Here is a 20049-nt window from a genome sequence, read left to right on the forward strand (position 1 = left end):
CTGTTCCCATTTCATCTTAAAAAGGCATGGATGATATGACAATTTTCACAAGAAAAATGTCTATCCAACCATTTGTCCATTACTAAACTCACTTCATCTAGTTCAGGGTCACAGAGCCTATTCTTTCATAATTGCTCATAAGCTGGGAAACCTATTGTAGAAGCACCAGGACCTGTTCATGGGTCAATGACCTGTTGGCGAGCACACTAAAACAGAACTACTCACACACCTGTAATGGAAAAATGAGCTTCACAAAAAAAAATAAGGTGCATTAATGCACATTGTTTTCTGCAACAATCTATTTTGTGACTCTATCTATGTACATCATAATATTCTCAGCCCAATTTAATTCATGGTTATGGGGCACCAGAGCCTATTCTGGCAACAGGAAAATCAAGTCAAGTGCCAGCTCATCACACACTCACACAGGCCCAGCATAGAGCCACTATGCCACCTTACATCATACAGGATCAGATTTAGAGGCGCCAGTAAACATAACAAGCACATCTTTGGGATGTCAGAGGGAACCTACAAGACTTGAGCTGACACAGAGAAGATGTTCAAGGTTGCATAGTCAGTGAACATTCATATACTCATCTCACAGCTTTGGTTGTGCCCATGTCATTTGCCTTTGTTCTGTACCTGGAGATGCATGGCTTTTACTTTTTCTCTCTGTGTGGTGTTGAATTTCTTGTTTGCTGCTCTTCTCCATGGCACTTCACCTTCTCGTTTGTGGCTCTTCTTTTAACAGACATGGTGGACTAGTGGCCAGGGACATGAATTTGAAGGTTGTCGAGCCCATAGTTAAAGTGCTCAGATGCATGCACCCACTTATATATTCTATATTATTAAAAAGTACTTGAAAAATGCATTAAAAGTGTGTTTGCTGGTTAAAGGCACAATATAAAAATTGAAAGGAATTTTGTGCTGTCAGCAGTGAGAACAGTAAGAACTTGCTCAAACCAAATCAAGATTATGGGGACCAGAGCCTATACTGGCAATCAAGTGAGTGCAAGGCAGAAAGTAAACTGGAACTCTTTACCTCATCATATAAAGGAGTCGTCTACAATTGAACTGTTTAAAACAAGATTAAAGACTCATTTCTATTCACTTGCATTCTGTGACCTTCAGTAATACTGATGGTTTCCTCATTGTGATTATATAACATCACTTGTATTTATTTTTTATTTTATTTTTATTTATGTTCATATATTTTTATTTCTATTTGTTATTTGTTTGTTTTTTTTTCTTTTATTCTATTATTGTAAAACATAATTTGGCCACAGCATTCCTATGTTGTTTTAAATGTGCTATATAAATAAATTGACATTAACATTAAACTTGGGTAGGACACCAGTCCATTGTAGGTCCCTCTGAACACAGACACAAGAAGCCAGTTTAGAATCACCTAACCTGCATATATTTGGGGTGTCAGAGGAAAATCCAGGCCAACATGACAAAAATGTGAGATTAAAACACAAAGTGCTGAGCCTGGGTGCCACCATGACACCCGCCGTAAGAGTAAGGTCTCATTAAAGCACCACTTTCACGATTCCCTCTTCATTCAGCTGGCTGACTGGCTTTTCAGATACTCCATCTGATGGGTGTTTGGGATTCATGGCACCAGTTTTCTATCCATCTTACTAACCGAAGGTTGTAAACCGGATATGGACGTAGGGCACTGGGCACATTGAGGCGCATGCGCATTGCCGCACTGCAGCGCATCACACGACGTAAACCGGATATGGACGCAGGGCGCAGGGCTGAACTTGCTGTGCTCCACTCTGCCAGCGGTCGGTGTCAGCAAAGGCAACGGAATCACGCTCCACAAAACGAGACCACTTTACTACAGATGTGTGTGTGTGTAATTAAATGACATGTCCCCAGACGCACCCACCCTCCATGATAGACAAAACAAAAACGAGAGGATTCAGCACATATGTGAATCACATTACAGTATTACAGTACGGAAGCCCCAGACGTCCAAACTAAACAGCGTAAACCGGATATGGACGCAGGACGCAGGGCTGAACTTGCTGTGCTCCACTCTGCCAGCGGTCGGTGTCAGCAAAGGCAACGGAATCACGTCTCCACAAAACGAGACCACTTTACTACAGATATGCGTATGTAATTAAATGACATGTCCCCAGACACACCCACCCTCCATGATATGTCATCCATCCAGATATCGGACGGAACAGAAACTGATTGCCATTCTTGGATATCCGATTCGCTGGCGAATCGCGGGCTTACTAGTTCTTTTAGATCCTACAGGGAAAAAAAAAAACACAAAGCAAAATGTGAGATGTGAGGTGAAAAAAAAAAGTGTGTTGCTTCACTCAGACTAAGTAGTACAATTTATATCTAATCGGTCCAAGCATGGTACCTCTTGCGGTGTATGTAGGAATGTATGGTGGTGTCTTTGAGTGTAGGAGTTACTTTTCCTATACCTGGACAAGCTTTTTTTATATATGTTTCTTATTCATTTATGTTTTGCATGTGTAATTTACTGCATGGTCACAAGAATTTGACAGCTTGGACATAAGTTCCCAAACTGACAGGAGCTGACAACATTCACACACAGGATTATTTTCCCTCCCTCTATAGATTGCGTTCTTATCATTGCTTGCACGTTATCTGGCTACCTTCTAAGGAACAAAGTCCTCCACATTCCAAGTTTGTGTGACTCCTATCCCCTTTGTATGTTGTGATGCGGCCTTGCAATATCTATATAGTGTTGTACTGTTACCCAACTCTGTCTGTATGTAGCTGTAAAATAACCACACCACAGCGCTATTTGCAATGAGGCCTTATACACTGCATGGCACTCACTGTGAAGCTCTGTATGTTGACTCTTTTCTATCTATATCTTGCTGTAGTGTGACTCTGCCCCTCTTTTCCTATGACTGTACAACCATATTGTGCTAGTGTCCCTGTCCTTTGTATGCTACAAGTTTTTTGGTTGTCCTGTCCTACAGCAGTGGGCCCCTTGTCATTGTTTGTTGCTGAAATGTGACCATCTCACTCTCACTTATTTTGCTATAAGTAACCCCTGTTCATTGAATGTTGCTGTAGTGCGATTGCAATCCATGTGCAACCTAGACCTTCCTTCTATGAGATACATACTGTACAGTGATGCCATCTGTTCTGTCTGGTTCTTTACAATGACTCCGCCCCCTCTGAATGATATGGTCCAGTGACCACACCTTCTCTGTTGCTATAAGTAATGGAGACTCTTTGTAAGTTGTTAAAGTATTATCACATGTAATGTAGTGTATGTTGCCGCTATGTAGTCTTGCTGCCTGAGTGGCCAAAGATGTACCCTTCCATTTGTATATTGTGGAAATGTGACCCTAGCCTCTTCAATACTATAATTGGATGCTCCTTTCTATATGTAAAGATTTGTGTGACCCTGAATTCCAATTGTTATAATGGAGTGACTATAATTACTCGAAAAATATGTAGGTCAGTATATTAATAGCAGGACTAGAAAATGAGACATACTCAAAAGCACATTAAGTGTAGCCCAAAACAATCAATCTGCCTTATCGCCAAACCAAACCCAATTCCAAATCCCCAAATCATAGTCAACAAATCAGTACCAAAAATTAAAGTAGATCAAGATCCCTTGCTAATCTTTTAGACATTTATCTGAAAATCCAGATAATTACAGAAGTAAATGGGATGACATTTATACGGTCGTATCTCTGACCTCATGAATCATGCATTTGTGATGATAATGGTAAGGAGAGGCAAAAATAATTTAACACTATTAAATACACAAAAATAAACAAGAAATTTGAAATCCTCAACTAACAAAGATTGCAAAAGATGTAACTGGAGGCTGAGGAAAAAAAAAAGAGAACAGTGACTACATCCCACTCATCATTGCGTGTGCTGTGTAATTTCAGGCTTAAAAAACATTTTTCTAATTTTGTAACATGAAAATTCCAAATTTATTTTTGTTCAAAAATAGTATTATGGCCTGATAAATTAATTATTACTTGTTTTCAATTTACCTCAATTTCATTTTTGTTATGAGTGCTGCCATTTTGTGCATTGGCACGATTGTGGGATACAAAATTGTGTCAATTTACCTCAATTTTGTTTTTGTTATGGGTGCTGCCATTTTGTGCATGGACACAACCGTGGTTTGCTAGGTGACAGCCCTTGGAAGTTGTGCCAAGCGGGTCCATTGAAGAGACAATGCACAAGCCATGCATTCTTTGTTTAAGTCTGGCAAATTCTCATTTGTAATTTAGTTCATTTTGGAGTATACGATTGACTTTCTAGTTTTGACTACACTTGTTTTCGACTTATGCTTTGTCTTCTGACCTGTTATTATTCTGCAGTTGTGACCTGCTGTTTTCTACCTCTTGGCAGAGCTGTGTGTGTCACACATTCTTTGTTTCTATAGTGTAACGTTATCCCTTCTGTTTTTTGCTATAGTATGGTATGACACCCTATATTCTTTGTTTTGGTGTAGTGTGTAACCCCATCGTCTAATTCTTACGATATTATTACCACACCTACTGTGTTGCTGTAAGTGGCTCTACACTCTATGTGAGGAACACTCTAGGGCTCTGTAAAGTGATTTCATCAATTCTTTTTCTACTTTTGTGTGATTCTACCCAGTGGGCCAGTGTGCCCCTATTCTCTTTGTGTTGCTGAAGTGTGACCCCACTGTATTAATGTTGTAGATGTGTTGTCAGTGAAAATCATTCTAGTTATTGCATGTTGCTTTAAGAGTAAACAAAACTTCAAATTTTGCCTTCTACTGTTCATGCTAGGGCTTCTTTGTTGCTTACTGTTTTTATATCTTACCCACCATTTTTACAAACCTACCTTTTGTGCTATGAATTTATCAATAGTGTTTCTAATATATGCTACAAAATAATTATGGTAGGCAGGGGTCTGTTCCAGTACTAATGTTTGTTCTCTTAAGAGGTCAGAGTTGTGTGCCATATTACGGAAATGGATGAGGAAAGTTCAACAGCATGTGTAGTCTAAATCCTGCTAATCCGCCTGATAAGTAGTTTTTTAGACAGCAGTTTGGGCTTCATACCGTGAGGTTGTGGGTTCACATCCCTCTACTGTACCTGTGTGAGCATGAGCAAGTCACTTGGCCTGCCTGTGCTCCAATTGGTAAAAAAATAAAAGAAATGGAACCAATTGTATCATAAACGTTGTATGTTGCCTTGGATAAAGACACCAGACAAATAAAGGTAATGTAAATGTAAACAGCAAGCACCTATGAAAGTCAATGGAAGAACAAGGAGAACTCCCAAGTGATATGAGCTGGAGAAGCTCCACTAATTGTGTTGCAGGCAGACCTTTTCAAAAGAGTCCTTTTCATGTTGTACACCATGAAAGGTGCTTGACAAGATAACTGATGGATGAGCCATTAAAACACACTAAAAATTAATCTGTTTATTTAAGCCTGGCCAGCTATTTGAAATAATTTACTTATTTGAAAGGCACCATATACGTACAGCAAAGGTTAGGATTTCACATTTTGCACTACTCAGCACTTTTTTTTTGTTTTTTTTGCGTCAAGTCCCAGTTTGGCACATAATACAGCTTTTCAGTAGATTAGCCATTTGGGGTGGGGAGGCTGATTTTGTGAGCTGTCACTCAAGGGCTCACTGTAGCCGTCAAAGAGCTGCTTGTGAAAGGCACGACGCTGGGCAGCTGAATGCAGTCTGAACCCCTGGAACAGGCACTGGAGTGAAGGAGGCTGACAGCCGACCCTTCTTCACTCAAGACGTGCCTACAATGGAGGTTTTGTGGCCAGGCAAGAGAGTATATTTAAGTGGTGGGCTTGGGGAGTGTGGGGAGGGGGGGTTAAGAATTTGCCATTTTGCTGCAATGGGTGTATGTTCTGGATATCATCAGTCATAAGGAAAAAAACAGACATAGAATCTGATCTGATCTGTCTTAATTGTCTCAAGGGTTTTCCAAAACCGAAGCCTTCATTTTAGAAGTTGCTGAGCTATCATTTTTTTAAAAAAAGGCAACAAAAAACAAAAAAAAAGTCTTTAAGGAGATCAATTTGTGTTTAAACAGAGGCTGAAACTGCTCCAGAAGAAACAATCAAATAATGAATAAAACAACCACTTCTGATAGCATTTTCATAAACCTTTATATATATATATATATATATATATATATATATATATATATATACACACAGTGGAACCTCGGTTTGCGAGCATAATTCGTTCCGGAAACGTGCTCGCAGTCCAAAGCACTCGTATATCAAAGTGAATTTCCCCATAAGAAATAAACTCAGATGAACAACCCAAAACTATTCATATAAAAATGATTAATAAAAAATGTAAAAATTCATAAAACAAATTAACTTGCACTTTACCTTTGAAAAGAATCATGGCTGGTGTGAGTGAGTTTCTAAACTCTTGTGGGATTCCACCCAATGGGACGACACGCGGAAGAGCGTCCCAAAGCAATCGCAGTCTCCCAGCACTGTAGCAGTTCGCCGTAAAAGCGAATCCGAAAAGATTGCGGACAATGCTATAAGCGCTGGCCGTCGATGGGTGATACAAGTAACAAGGAACATTATAAATGCGCAGGGCACAGTACTACTTGGCCATGACTGCTGTGTCTGTGTATAGGAGAGCGTCAGATCCCGCTACAATAAAAAACCGCGCTGTTGCTGTTTCAAGCTGAATAAAGCTGGTGTTGCTAAAGTACTGAGACTCAGCTTTGTGTTTTGGGGTGCAAGACGGGGACTCGCATGTCACAGCACACACACACACACACACACACACACACAATATCCTTCCTAAGCTTCTTCTTTTATTTCAAAACATCCCAATATATATCAATAAATCATTTTTTAAGCAATTAGATTCAACAATAACCTCATTTATTTGGAACTCAAAACATTCACGTATCCGAAGAGCGACCCTACAAAGACCTCAGGCAGAAGGTGGTATGGCTCTACCTAATTTTCAGTTTTATTATTGGGAAGCAAACATACAAGGCATAAAAACCTGGACACAAATAAATGAACATACACAGGCCTGGTCCGCAATAGAAGTAAAATTCTGCAGCACTTCTTATATTCCCTGCTCTGTGCTCCAATAAATGCAAGTTATTGCAAATATACTAATAACCCAATTGTGCTTCACTCACTCAGAACATGGAACCAAATTAGAAAGCAATTTAAGATGGAACATCTTCTATCTGTGGCACCCCTGCAAGAGAACCACCTCTTTCAACCCTCGCAAACATATCCAGTTTTTAATATCTGGAAAAAATTTGGGATTAAATTGCTCAGAGATCTATATATAGACAATATCTTTGCATCCTTTGAACAATTACATTCCAAATGTAACCTTCCAGCTACACATTTCTTTCACTATCTTCAAATTAGAAACTTTGTCAAACAGAACCTGCCCGATTTTCCTCATCTCGTACTCTATCTATCTATCTCCACCATGCTGGAAAAAATACTGCTCAACTTCGAGGACTTAGACACCATTTCTGCAATATATAAAATTTTATTAGAGTCCCTTCCTTTCAAAGATCCAAGAGGACAATGGGAAAAAGATCTCTTAATTAATATATCAGAAAAGGAGTGGAAGGTAGCAATGCAGAGAATTCACTTGAGCTCCATATGCGCAAAGCATAGAATTATTCAACTCAAAATGATATATCGAGCTCATCTGTCTCACTTACTTAATCCAAAATGTTTCCAGGGCAAGATCCAACCTGCGAACACTGCAACCAAGCTCCTGCCTCACTGGGTCACATGTTTTGGGCATGCACCTAATTAACAACATTTTGGACCAAAATTTTTAAGTGCCTTTCAGACAGCCCTGGTGTCACAATCCCTCCTAACCCATTAATAGCTGTGTTTGGTGTTCTTCCAGATGGATTTGAAATGGAGAAGGACAAGCAAACTGTAATTGCATTCACTACACTTTTTACATGCAGACTGATTTTGTTAAATTGGAAGAATCCTAACTCTCCTCTAATAAGTCAGTGGGAAACCGATGTTTTATAGTATTTGAAATTGGAAAAAATCAAATTCTCAGTTAGGGGATCTGTACAGAATTTTTTCAAAACCTGGCAGGATCTAATCAATAATATTTTAGAATAAAAAGAAATAATTATTTCCACATTTCTTTTCCTTCTTCATTTATCTCATTAGTTATAAATTTATCATTTATAACTGTTCCAGATTTTGATTTTAATATTAGAAAAAATCAAATTCAAACAAATTATCATTACTAATGTTCAATTATAGTGTGAAAACAATAAAAAACCTTCGATTGATGGCTAATAAATGTTTTACAAAAAAAAGTTACGTGATAAGGAAAAATTGTTTTTTCAATTTTGAATAATCAACACAGTTCTTTCAAAATATACCTGTGTTGTGAATGGTTATTTTTATGTTTTTTTTGAAATTCAAACAAATCATTACTAATGTTTAAATATAGTGTGAAAACAATAAAGCCTACCTGACGGCTAATAAATGTTTTACAAAAAAAGCTACGTGATGGAGAAAAATGGTTTTCAATTTTGAATAATCAACACAGTTCTTTCAAAATATACTCGTGTTGTTAATGGTTCTTTTAATGTTTTTTTGTTTGTTTAGCCATCAAAACGAAGATCAAGGAGGTGAAGCGGGAAAATATGGATCGCAGGGTTGTCTTGCAAAAGAAGAAGAAACTCCTGAAGGTGGGCCCTGTGAAAAAGAAGGACCTGAAGAAGCTAGTCCTTTACCTGAAGAACGGAGCTGAATGTCCATGTCAGCAGCTGGAAAACCTCAGTAACAACTACCTCATCATGGGGCGCAAAGCAGAGAAGCAGTATCTTATAACTGGGATCCACAAATGGGACAAGGCCAGCAAGGAGTTCAAAAAAGCCTTGAAGAAGATGAAAAGCTACAAGTGTCCTGCGTATGACGCTGTTTTCAAGTGATTGGCAAAACTGACTGCTGATTCCTAGACCTTTGACAGTACATGCTTCCCTCCCACCTCCCCATAACACTTTGTATGCACACCATGTGCTGGAAATCAGACTGCTTTATTTTTCTAAGCCCCACTTCAAAATGAAACCAATCACACTTTAGTCTACAAAGTGATTTCTTACTTATTAATTATGCTACCAGTCACCTTGTCCTAAAATGCATGTCTGATTTTTTAGTTAAACGTTACAGGGTTTGTTTGCTGTTTTTAATCTTCCTATAATTCATATTTAAAGTTTTCAAAATGTACAAATTTCAGATTGTTATTCAATTTCTTTTTGTACTAAAGATGAATGATTGTTAGAAAAATAGGAAAACTGGGTTGGGGGGTAGTTGTTGATAAATGCTCCTTTTAGATAACCAATGCATCCTGTTGGGGGTAGATAGTAACTGCAGAATTTCTGGATTGCTTCATAATATGGCATTGGGTTAGACATTTCACCATGCAAAATGAATTCACACCTGTACATATGAGATGTCTTACTGTTGTTTGTTTAGATTATGGGGGCTGAAATCATTGATTTTTTTGACAGAATGGTTTAACTGAGGCATATCCTGTTAGTCGTGGCTTTAAATTTTAGAACAGATTTTCTATTAATCAAATTTCTTATTTTCGTTTCCAGTATCATGTATTTTTAATGATGAATTAATAGCATTCTCAGATTCATTTTGCTTTTTCTTAAAAAAAAAAATGACATATTTTAAATCAGAAAAAACAATATAATAAGTTATTCTAAAGATGTTTTAAGCAGAATATAAAATGCCATTGCTTACTGTGTAACACTTCTGGCTTCATTTTTCAGTTTGTGTGTTTTTTTCCCCGATTTATCGTTATTTTTCTTGGCCATGATTTAAACACATCCAAGCTGTAACTCCCTTTTTTAAAATACTGCTTTTGGGGTTTCTTTCCAGCCTTTCAGAGCTTGAAAGTAAAATAAGGACCATTATCATTTAAGATGCCCCAAAGCAAGCAGCAGCACTTGGTTTTGGGGGGGTAAGGGTGAGGAGGATGTGCTTTTGAACATGGCAGAGAATCCAGGCATGAAATAGTGAGCAAAATTGCAGAAAAATAGTCCAAATATACACAGGAAAAGAAAAAAATGAAAGCCCATACTCCCTTCTTAGCAAAGCTGGTTACTTTGATAGTTGTATGCAATTCTATTTTAAACCATTCATGGTAACAAAATGTATACAAATGACTGACACAGAATGCATCCAATCGGTGCTGAAGGTGTCCGTTTTCGGCAGTGCCATCCATCCTGTTCACCACCTCCCTTTGCCTTTAGGCACCCATAAGCTGATTGCTCTTCTAATTTGTTACTTACTTGTTGCTTTCTGTGTTGTTGTTGTTGTTTTTTCCCTTCTTTGATTGACTGCATGCAACGGGTTAGTATGAAGGCTGCCCAGTTAGTTATATAGCTCTCTGTCATGTCTTTCTGTGCAGGAGAGGTAATGAAAACTGGGACATTCCCATATTCGTGGGAATTAAAATAGGTTATTAGTTATGTTTAGGAAATGGCAAGATGTGTGAAAAGTGCCATCGCATTAAAGTCATTGAGGTAACCTTAACTTCAGGTGAAGGGCTTTGTTTCATAGTTCTTTTGTCTTGCTATATACTTTTTTTCTGTTACGCAAAACTGTTAAACAAAAAATTTATATTTGGGTGCAGTAGTTATGTTTCACAGTAGTATTACATGTATTGCATTTAATATTCAAACAGTTTATTAAAAGAAAAAAAGAGGAACTACACTGGCATGTTTGTTGCATCCTTTTATTCAACGTTTCAATATTTGGGGTTCAATAATAAAAAAACAAAATCTCACTGGTGTTTGTCTTAGGACCTTCATTGTGATTCTACTGATGTTTTATTAATTTTCTTAGTATACTCTGTCAACACATAGCAAAATGTTTCTTTTCTATATTAACAAAACTTTGCTGGAGTGATTTCAGGCATATAAGTTGATAAATATTTTGTATGTCTTTATTTGCAAAGTAGACAAAGCAAATGTAACATTAGACAGTGTTTTGGGAGCATGTTTTTTTTTCATTCATGAGAACAGATGTGCATTGATGTTTACCTAACCAACCCGCCCCCCCATTCTTTACGACTGGCTCACGATGTGAAATTTATGGCGAGGGGGATAGAGCATCAGACCAGCGTGGCAAGGGTGACTGGGCAAGCCATTCACTGCAGGACGGCCATAAGCTGACTAAACAAAGCAACTGGGGGATGAGTTGTACCTGATGATGAGTTGTTTCATTGGTAACTGGTTAGCAAAGGACTGGAAATTTAATTCTGTTGGTCTAAAGTGTGGCCTTTTATGATTTTAATTCAGAGGCCATGCTGTACTACAACGCCCCATTGGTTTAAGAATGGTATAAAATTGGTCACCTTTCCTTTACATCTCTCTTTCCCACCATCTGACCATGATTAAGACAACTCTATTTTAGCAGTCATATTGAGACCGCAGTGGTAGTGCTGCTGCCTCACAGTAAGGAGACCTGGGTTGCATGTTCTCCCCGTGTCTGCGTGGGTTTCCTCCGGGTGCTCCAGTTTCCTCCTACAGTTCAAAGACATGCAGGTTAGATGGATTGGCAATTCTAAATTAGCCCTAGTGTGTGCTTGGTGTGTGTGTCCTGCGGTGGGTGCCAGGGATTGGTTCCTGCCTCGTGCCCTGTGTTGGCTAGGATTGGCTCCAGCAGATCCCCGTGACCCTGTGTTCAGAGTCAGTGGGTTGGAAAATGGATGGATGGATGGATATTGAGACTGGTATGTGGCCTGTTTCAATACTCAAAGGGTACGTGATAACAAAGCAAGTGAGACTGAAGATATGCTGAGAGCTGCCTCTGAACACAAGATGCACTGCTACTTAGGCTGTAGGGTTATGGTTTGCCAGTATTCATATAGCATTCTGCTTCCTTAATATTTTGGGACATTTTTATCAATAATACATAATTACTGCAAATGTATAACTTAACTCCTGTCTAGTTTTTTATTCTGTCTAATTGCCTGAGTATACATATGTAGAAGGGAAGGGAGAGGAAGTGAAAAAGTACCTGATCACAGAGTGGTAAGTGTATGAGATTTTAGACATTTTGTTAAGGTCTACACCAGGGGTCTCCAACTTCAGTCCTGGAGAGTTACTGTGGCTGCAGGTTTTCATTCTATCCCTTTTCTTAATTTGTAACCAGATTTTGCTACTGATTAACTCTGTCTTAATGTTAATTGATTCACAACTTAAGACTCAGGCCCCTGAATTATTTCTTTTTCCCTTAATTAGCAACCAAACAATATTATGACACAAAATGTACCAACACATAAACAACAACCGATGTCCATCACACAATAACTGAAAATAAAGAAAGGTGAAGGCCTCAGTAATGTTGATCTGCTCAGGTCCACAAAACATTTTGACAGCCTCTTAAAAAAGAAAATCAACAGTTTTGGAAATGTCTGCCATAGCAGAATGAGCGCCATGGAATTAAATAACGGGTTTAATTAGCAACAAGAATTGGCTTCAAGTTAAGAAACCGAACGAAGTGAAGTTGCTTGGAGTGTGAGGCCCCAGCTTAGTTGGTCAGCTGTTGGCTCACTTCACATCAAATTTATGTTTAGGTGCCGTTTAAGGACAAAAGAATCAATTCAGTGGTCAGAATCTCAAGAAAAGTCAATTAAAATAAAGGGAAAGAGTTAATTAGCAGCAAACACTGGTCACTGATTAAGAAAAGAGTTAGAATGAAAACTTGCAGCCACAGTAGCTCTCAAGGACTAAAGTTGGAGACCCCTGGTCTACACAATAGGGTCACCATGGAACCTTACACAATAAAACAAACTATATAATAATAAAATAATATTTCCTTTATAGTTCTACCTATGGATTTGTGCTAACATGATGTGATATCACTCATGTAATGAAACACGAGGCATATGTGATGCAAGTTGCTTTTAAAATGTGAGCAGAATGTTGCCTTTATCCCTGGATGTGTTTACTTCTTCCTGAAATTTTGGGACACCAGACAACACTACTACCTACAGCATTTATCTGCATGCCATTTTTTTTGAGTATGGCTCAAAGAGTTTTATGAAAAGTACATAAAAAGAAATTACAGTTAAAGATAAGAAATAAAAATATCAAAAATTTAAATAAGTGAAAGAGTCCCTAACATAATTGTATATTAAGTTACAGTTATCTATAGGCAGTTTTTAAGTCTCTACGGTGGCAAAGGTTAGAGTGCAATTTCACTGGACAACAAATACTTTCATATTTTTGCTTCCTGAAAAAAATTTGTGATATATGATAGAAACCTTCAAGCTGAACAGCAATATCATTTCAGATTCACTGTATCACATAGGAAGCTGAAGAAACATGAGATTGATTTCTTTTGATGTAATGTGTTTAATAACTCAATGATGTTGACAAATTAGTACAGCTGAGCTGAAAATGTTTTGCTTCTGATTTTCATTTGTTCTTAGCATATGACAGTTTAGCGTTTCAGTGTCCAATAATACTTGACCAGCATCATCCACTTGTCATGATGCAGATTTTTCATTGTTGCAATGGTCCTGTTGAAACCTTTCACCATGTTCATCACTGACTGCACCAAGATTAGCAGGAAAGATGTCCAGGTATGAATGCAGAAAATGTATCTTTAGTTACATGTTGCACTTTGCGGTTTTGTATGCCAGAAGCATGATGTCAGCGAGTTGGGTGTGCTCTGTAGATACAATGAAAATTCTCCGCAACATCCTTGAATGGCTACTTTGCAATTTCCTCTGGCATGACTAGCAGGTCTTCGAACCACTTATTATTGATGATGTGTCTGATTTGTGGGTCAACAAAAATGTCTTACTTAATCTTATGTGGCACCAGCAGGGGGCGTACCAGCCACCCAACCAGATACAGACAGACACTGGAGGCACACTTGGGAAAACACACTGGTTTTATTTTCTTTTTCCCCCTTGTGGGCAACACCTTCCCCATTCCCACAACTCAAACACAGTCCCAAGGACAGTTCAATAAGGCACAATACCACACTTCTTCTTCTTCTCTCCTTTTACTCCTCCACTCCTCCTCGGCAAGCTTCGTCTCCCTCCTCCCGATTCTGGCTCACTGAATAGTGTCTGCTGGCCCCTTATACTGTATAAGGAACCCGGAAGTACTCCAGGTGTTTGATGATCTACTTCCGGCAGCACTTCTGGGTGTGGCAGAAGAACTGCCCATGAGGGCTCAGCAGTTGCTGCAGAACCCCCTGGCAGTACCCACAGACCCCAACAGAGGTGTACCAAACTCCAACTCCCATGGAGCCCTGCGGGAGTCCTAGGCACCGCTGCAACCCAGGAGGGATGCCATCTAGCGCTCCAGGGGAGGTACCGCATATAAGTCGGGACTTCATTTTACCGTTTAATTTCTGGTATTGTCGGTTGTATAAGTCGAATGCGGAAAACTCACACTATTGGACCAAGAGATTATGATATGCTAATGCCCTCCTGAGAGAGTAACCATGGAGCACACTGCCTTTGTTTCTATGTATTGTGGCTACGTGACCACACGGTAATACCCAAACTATTCCGAAGCAACATTTGCACTGATTTGTGTCTTTTGTATCTCACACCCTCATACACCTTTATCGTAAGAGCATCTCTTATCTATGATGGAGCGTTATATCAGAAGAAAATATGAAGCTGGTTTTAAATGAAACGTCATTAAAATAGCGAAAGAAATTGGTAACTGCACTGCTGCAACAAAATTCGATGTGTCTGAGAAACTGATGCGAGATTGGAGGAGATAAGTCAGGGTCTGATTTTATGATCGATTTTTCAAATTTCAAGACCCAACTTATACGTGAGTATATACAGTAACACTCTGGCCATGCTTGCTCCAATGGTCCGCCCAGCGTGGAGGTGTCCCGGTCATCCGCCACACTTGGAATAAGTTAATCATTTAAACATCTGTCTCAGATATCAAAATCATTCACCTTCCTTGTTTATCACTTTCACAAAATTTTCCTTCTGTTTAAATTTTATATGTAGAGTAGGTAAAATTGTCTTTCTTTGGTTGACAAGTGGTTTATGTGCCGCATTTTCTTACTTACAGAGTGGCTGGATCTTTTTAATGTAATGAAGAGCTGTACCATTCACAGGACTTGGTCGATCTGAGCTGCATTCCTGGTAGCATAGTGCTACTACTTTAGATAACCATAGGTGTTCCAGATGTAATTGTTGTACTGTATATGCATATTTCTAATACAAGAGGAAATCACAAAAATATGTGTTTTCAAAAAAACAGTATATGATAGAAAAATGTAAAAACGATTTTTGTGATCAGCAGGTCAAAACCCATAAGATACACATAAAAGGGCTCGGGAAGCAAAATCTTTGTTGTCCAGTGTGCTATGGTCAGATGGCCAGGAAACAGACAATTAAAAGAAAAAACATAAAATCCCACCGGTGTGATACTGGAGAAAACAAACCGGCCCAGCCAAACACACTGGAAGCATTCAACATTCAACAAATGGGAAAAAGCCTTTCATTTTTATTAGGATGCACTGTCTTGGAACATTTAATGCAGCAAGACCTATCAATAGTTATAGAATTGATATCCCTTCCAACAACAACAGTGGCTACAGAGTACTTTGGCCAGATGGCAGTGACTCAGGGTGGCCACACATTTGACAGGAACACAAAAACTAAGTGTCAATAATTAGGACTGACAGATTGTTTCTGTAACAGTGCACTGAACTGAGGATTATCGGCAAGTGCTTGAGGAGAGCTTTTTACAAAGATTCTAAAACAGATGAGTGGAATATGGTACAAATTATACACACAAAGTGCGCTGAGAGGCTGAAAATAATTTTCTGTTATTTTACAAACATTACTGTAATGATACTGAATTATGCATATTTTTCAAGCTATTGGTTAAGTTTTTTTTTTCAAATTTCATTTTTAGTGCAACCGTTTTGCTGATCCCTGAACTGTACCTGAATCCTCCCAAAATGAAAGTAATCATGATACCACCTCAGTATGGCTTACTTTTACCTGTATTAACCATCACTTTAAATATCGTTTTCCTTTTGGAACCACTTGATGACACTAATTGACGATGCTGAACAGAGAATGATGTGGAAAAAAATCATTTGCAATACAAAAATCTAATCTGAGCACATAGTTTCCAAACTGGGTGGCTTCATGCCCAGATGTAAAACTTTGGCTTGGATGGGATCCCTTATTTTGTGATTTTTTTTTCTAAACTCTACAGATCTTTTTTTTATTGAATTTATTAAAAACAAGTAACATTCCATACAATAAAGTCAAACCTTAGCAAAACTAAAATCGATTCAACCCCTACCCAAACTCTACAAATCTTTTCAAAAGTAAAAAAGTAGGTATGAGTTTGCATACCATTGTAAAAATGCAGCTTGAATACCTTTAATTTTTATACATTTTGGTGCTTTGGTAGGCACTGTCCATCATAGCCCTGAATTAGGTATGTAGTTTTGAGAATGTTATGTTACAATTTTAATAAAGAGAACTAAGACAAAAGGGTTGTAGCACTTTGAAATTTTGTTTTTAAGAATAATAATTGTATGAATGCTTTTCATTGTACTGTATAGTCCAAAACCTCTGTCGAAGTCTACAATACTATTTTTGTAGACTGTAATGCTTTTGTTGCTAAACATGAAAAGAATACTCCCCCCAGAATTGTTGTTTATTTACTTACTCCATGTGGTTTGTAGTGGTGGCCAACATGAGATTTTTTTTCATGAACATTTTTGGTATTGTTACCAATTTTGCAGAGTTTTTCAGCATAGGTTTCCATTCTATCAGAAACGTTGTTATTTTCGTTCTCCATGAAAACATGAGATTGAATTTTTTTCTTGGCCATCACTACAACCACTTGGAGTAAGTAGCATATAAAAAATAATTTTTGGTTCACATTTTCCTTTACCGATAAAAGGAAACTCACCCACAGATCAGTAGATGTTAATGCAAATTGAACAATGGCACGGCTACAGTTTATAGTATCCTCAATCATCTGTTGATCAGCTTTCAACATTACATTATATACTGTCTGAACTGCTGGCTATACTGAGTTTTGTATGCTATCCTTGTATTTGTTTAGTGGTTTTCTCCAGGTTCTCTAATTTTCTAATACACTTCAAGGCCTGCTTGCAAAATAGACTTTTGACTGTAAATTGGCCTCAAGTGGAAAGCTGTTGCACCAGGCCTACACTCCCTACAATCCTACAGTATATTGAATAAAATGGGTCTTGAATATGGATGTTTAAAGAAGACCCCAAAGCGTATAGTTTTTCACACAGTTTATATGAGATTTTTATGTCTAAAGATAACATGGTTCCTTCAGGATTTTTTAAAGCTCTTGGTGAAAGTGCCCAAGATGTCATATTGAATGATGAAATTGTTTGATAACTCTTCTCATTTTTTTCCTCAGGAGTAAGCTGCCTTTTATTTATCATAATTATAATGGTCAAACTGATTAATATGCAATATATTTAAATATGTAAAGTAAGAAAAGACTTCTATTGGTTTTGCTTGGAATATTCTGAAAGAAGACTCAGAATGACGTCTAGTCTTTACTATGGAGTGCTTATGCACAGCATCAATAGCAAGGATCCACAAATGTTCAGTGTTAGAGGTGTTTTCATAAAATCGTTTTGTGTTTGATGTCTGTCCAAATGAGTTTAACACCTTGTATTTGGGGTGCCATTTACTATAGAGCTTCCTTAAGGCATTTATAGTAATTCTTTAATGGTAGTATTTGTGGGCACTTTTATATGGCTTTTGTGTAAAACAGATTACGATAATCACAGGTTTTACTTTAAAGCGTGTATGGCTAGTTTATTATTCTAGGTTAGGGTATTCAAAAATGCCAGGACAGGATCAGAATTTTGCTTGTCTCTGCCCTTTCCAAAGAATGATTCTAATTCTTTATCAGCCTGATCTTTGGAATCCAGTTTAGGCTCCATACTTTTTTGTTTAAATGGCTTGCATGACTGTTAGCCAGTAAAACAGGGGACTTTCAAACATCAACAGGGAGAAAGCATTTCTGTAATTGGTAACCTGTAGATAAATAATAAATACAAGTAAATGGTTTCACAAGTAGATGCCTCGTGAATGTATAAACTCAGGATGTTTCTGTCCATGTCTTCCTGATGCCACAGAAAGGATTTTGAATATCTGCTGCACTCTATGCTGCCTCTTAAATAGACATGGAGCAGGATGATATTTAAACAAATATTGGGGGTTTTTTCAAAATAATTAGGTATGCAACTGGTATGTCTGCAAATTTATTGTACAGACTTTTTCACATTCCATAATATAATTACAAACAAGTGAACCAGTGGAACCATTTACCAGTTCTGTATATCAGCTCAGAGGAGCACAGAGATCATAGTTATAATCACTTAATCAGGTTATTATCTTTATCATCATCTGATTCTTTGGCAGCCAACTAAAGCAGAAAGAGGGCACTGGGGAGAGAGTGGAACATCATGTGAAGGATGATATGCAGAAGACAGCTAACATAATGGAGTCCTGGCTTCTACATTTTCTTTGTAACTCTTGGACCTGCTCATCCCTTTTAAGACAGATAGGGTTCTGTTTTTCATTATACACATACAGTATATACGCAGTAGCTTTTTCTGGTTTCAGATGTGGGTCATATTATATTGCTATTACTTTCGGCATTCTGAACTCTGCATAAATCATAAGTGCAGCTGCTAATTACCTTACATGCTGTCAGACATCAAGTGCACAGTGCTAAAAGAAAAATATATGCTGTAAATGTACTCGGGGAAGGGTACGCCACACAGATAGAGCAACACTTGCTTTCAGAAAATGATGGCACCTTTTACCATCTATTGTGATGCCAATATTAGTAGCAAGAGGTAGCTTGGCAAAAGACAAAAGTGGTGGCAGAAAAAAAGTTACTTATATATTATTTATTTACAGTGTATTCAGACCTCTTCCATTTTTTCATATCGTATGTTGCAGCCTTATGCTAAAATCACTTGAATTCATGTTTTCACTACATCAGGTAACACTCAGTAACCCTGAATTACAAAGTGAAAATATGATTTTTAGAATTTTTTGCAAATCTATTAAAACTTACCAACTGAACTATCACATTGATACAAGTATTCAGACCCTTTGCTGTGACACTTGAAATTTCGCTCATGTGCATCTCATTGTGTAGCCGTGTTCATTTGGTTTCCAAAATATCTGTAGCGTCTGCTTTCTCATGGGGTTCAGGTAATGAGTATGACTAGTAGATATGTATGCATGCAAATAAATCCATAGTTCAAGTGTCGTCGTTTTAAAATTTTTACTAAAAAAATCAAAGAAATGCAGTTTAAACAAAAACAAACAGAAATATTAATAACCAGTAACGGCGCACTGCACGATAACAGTGAATTTCCCCTTGGGATTAATAAAGTATCTATCTATCTATCTATCTATCTATCTATCTATCTATCTATCTATCTATCTATCTATCTATCTATCTATCTAACATGCAGTGAATACACTTGACTTGAGCATTCATAGTTTTCATCCTCCTTCTCTGTATGTTTAGCATTCGTTTGCTCAGAGGTTGATGCGCTTGCTGCTTCTTAAGCAGCTCTTCTTTTCTTCACCCTAACAGCCCGCTTCTTCTCTTCTTCTGTCAGCATCTTTTCACGTTAAAACTGATTAAGTCAGTGTTTGTGTTACAATTGCTTAGTACGTTTTTCTTAATTTTTAACTTAAGCTGGCACTTAAGTCTTCAATCTGCCTCAAGAATGATTTAAGATATGAAGAGGTAGAGGAAGTCAAGGCGAAGGTGGTAGGGATGAGAACGGCGCCCGTATACATGCACCACATGGCCGCCCTGCTGGCTGCTGCTGAGAGTTGATAATACAATGAAATAAAATAAAAATAAAAAGAGAAATAATCTTGGAGGTCAATCATCACCACGAAAATGGATAGCAGACGTCACGTAGTATATGTGTACCAAATTTCAGGTCAATAGTTCAAACGGTTTGCGAGCTACAGGTGA

General features: G+C 37.9%; 1 protein-coding gene across 1 annotated transcript in view; it reads left to right on the forward strand.

The window, feature by feature from the left end:
• Window positions 1-10742, forward strand: part of LOC114649422 (secreted frizzled-related protein 1-like) — an 81401-nt gene extending 70659 nt beyond the window's left edge. The window contains exon 3 of the mRNA XM_028798917.2: window positions 8624-10742. Within this exon, the coding sequence (XP_028654750.1) occupies window positions 8624-8949 (326 nt within the window). The 3' untranslated portion in view covers window positions 8950-10742. The remainder of the gene's footprint in view (window positions 1-8623) is intronic.
• Window positions 10743-20049: the final 9307 nt, after the last annotated feature.

Source organism: Erpetoichthys calabaricus, chromosome 1 (genome assembly GCF_900747795.2).
Source record: "Erpetoichthys calabaricus chromosome 1, fErpCal1.3, whole genome shotgun sequence".
Taxonomy (NCBI): domain Eukaryota; kingdom Metazoa; phylum Chordata; class Cladistia; order Polypteriformes; family Polypteridae; genus Erpetoichthys; species Erpetoichthys calabaricus.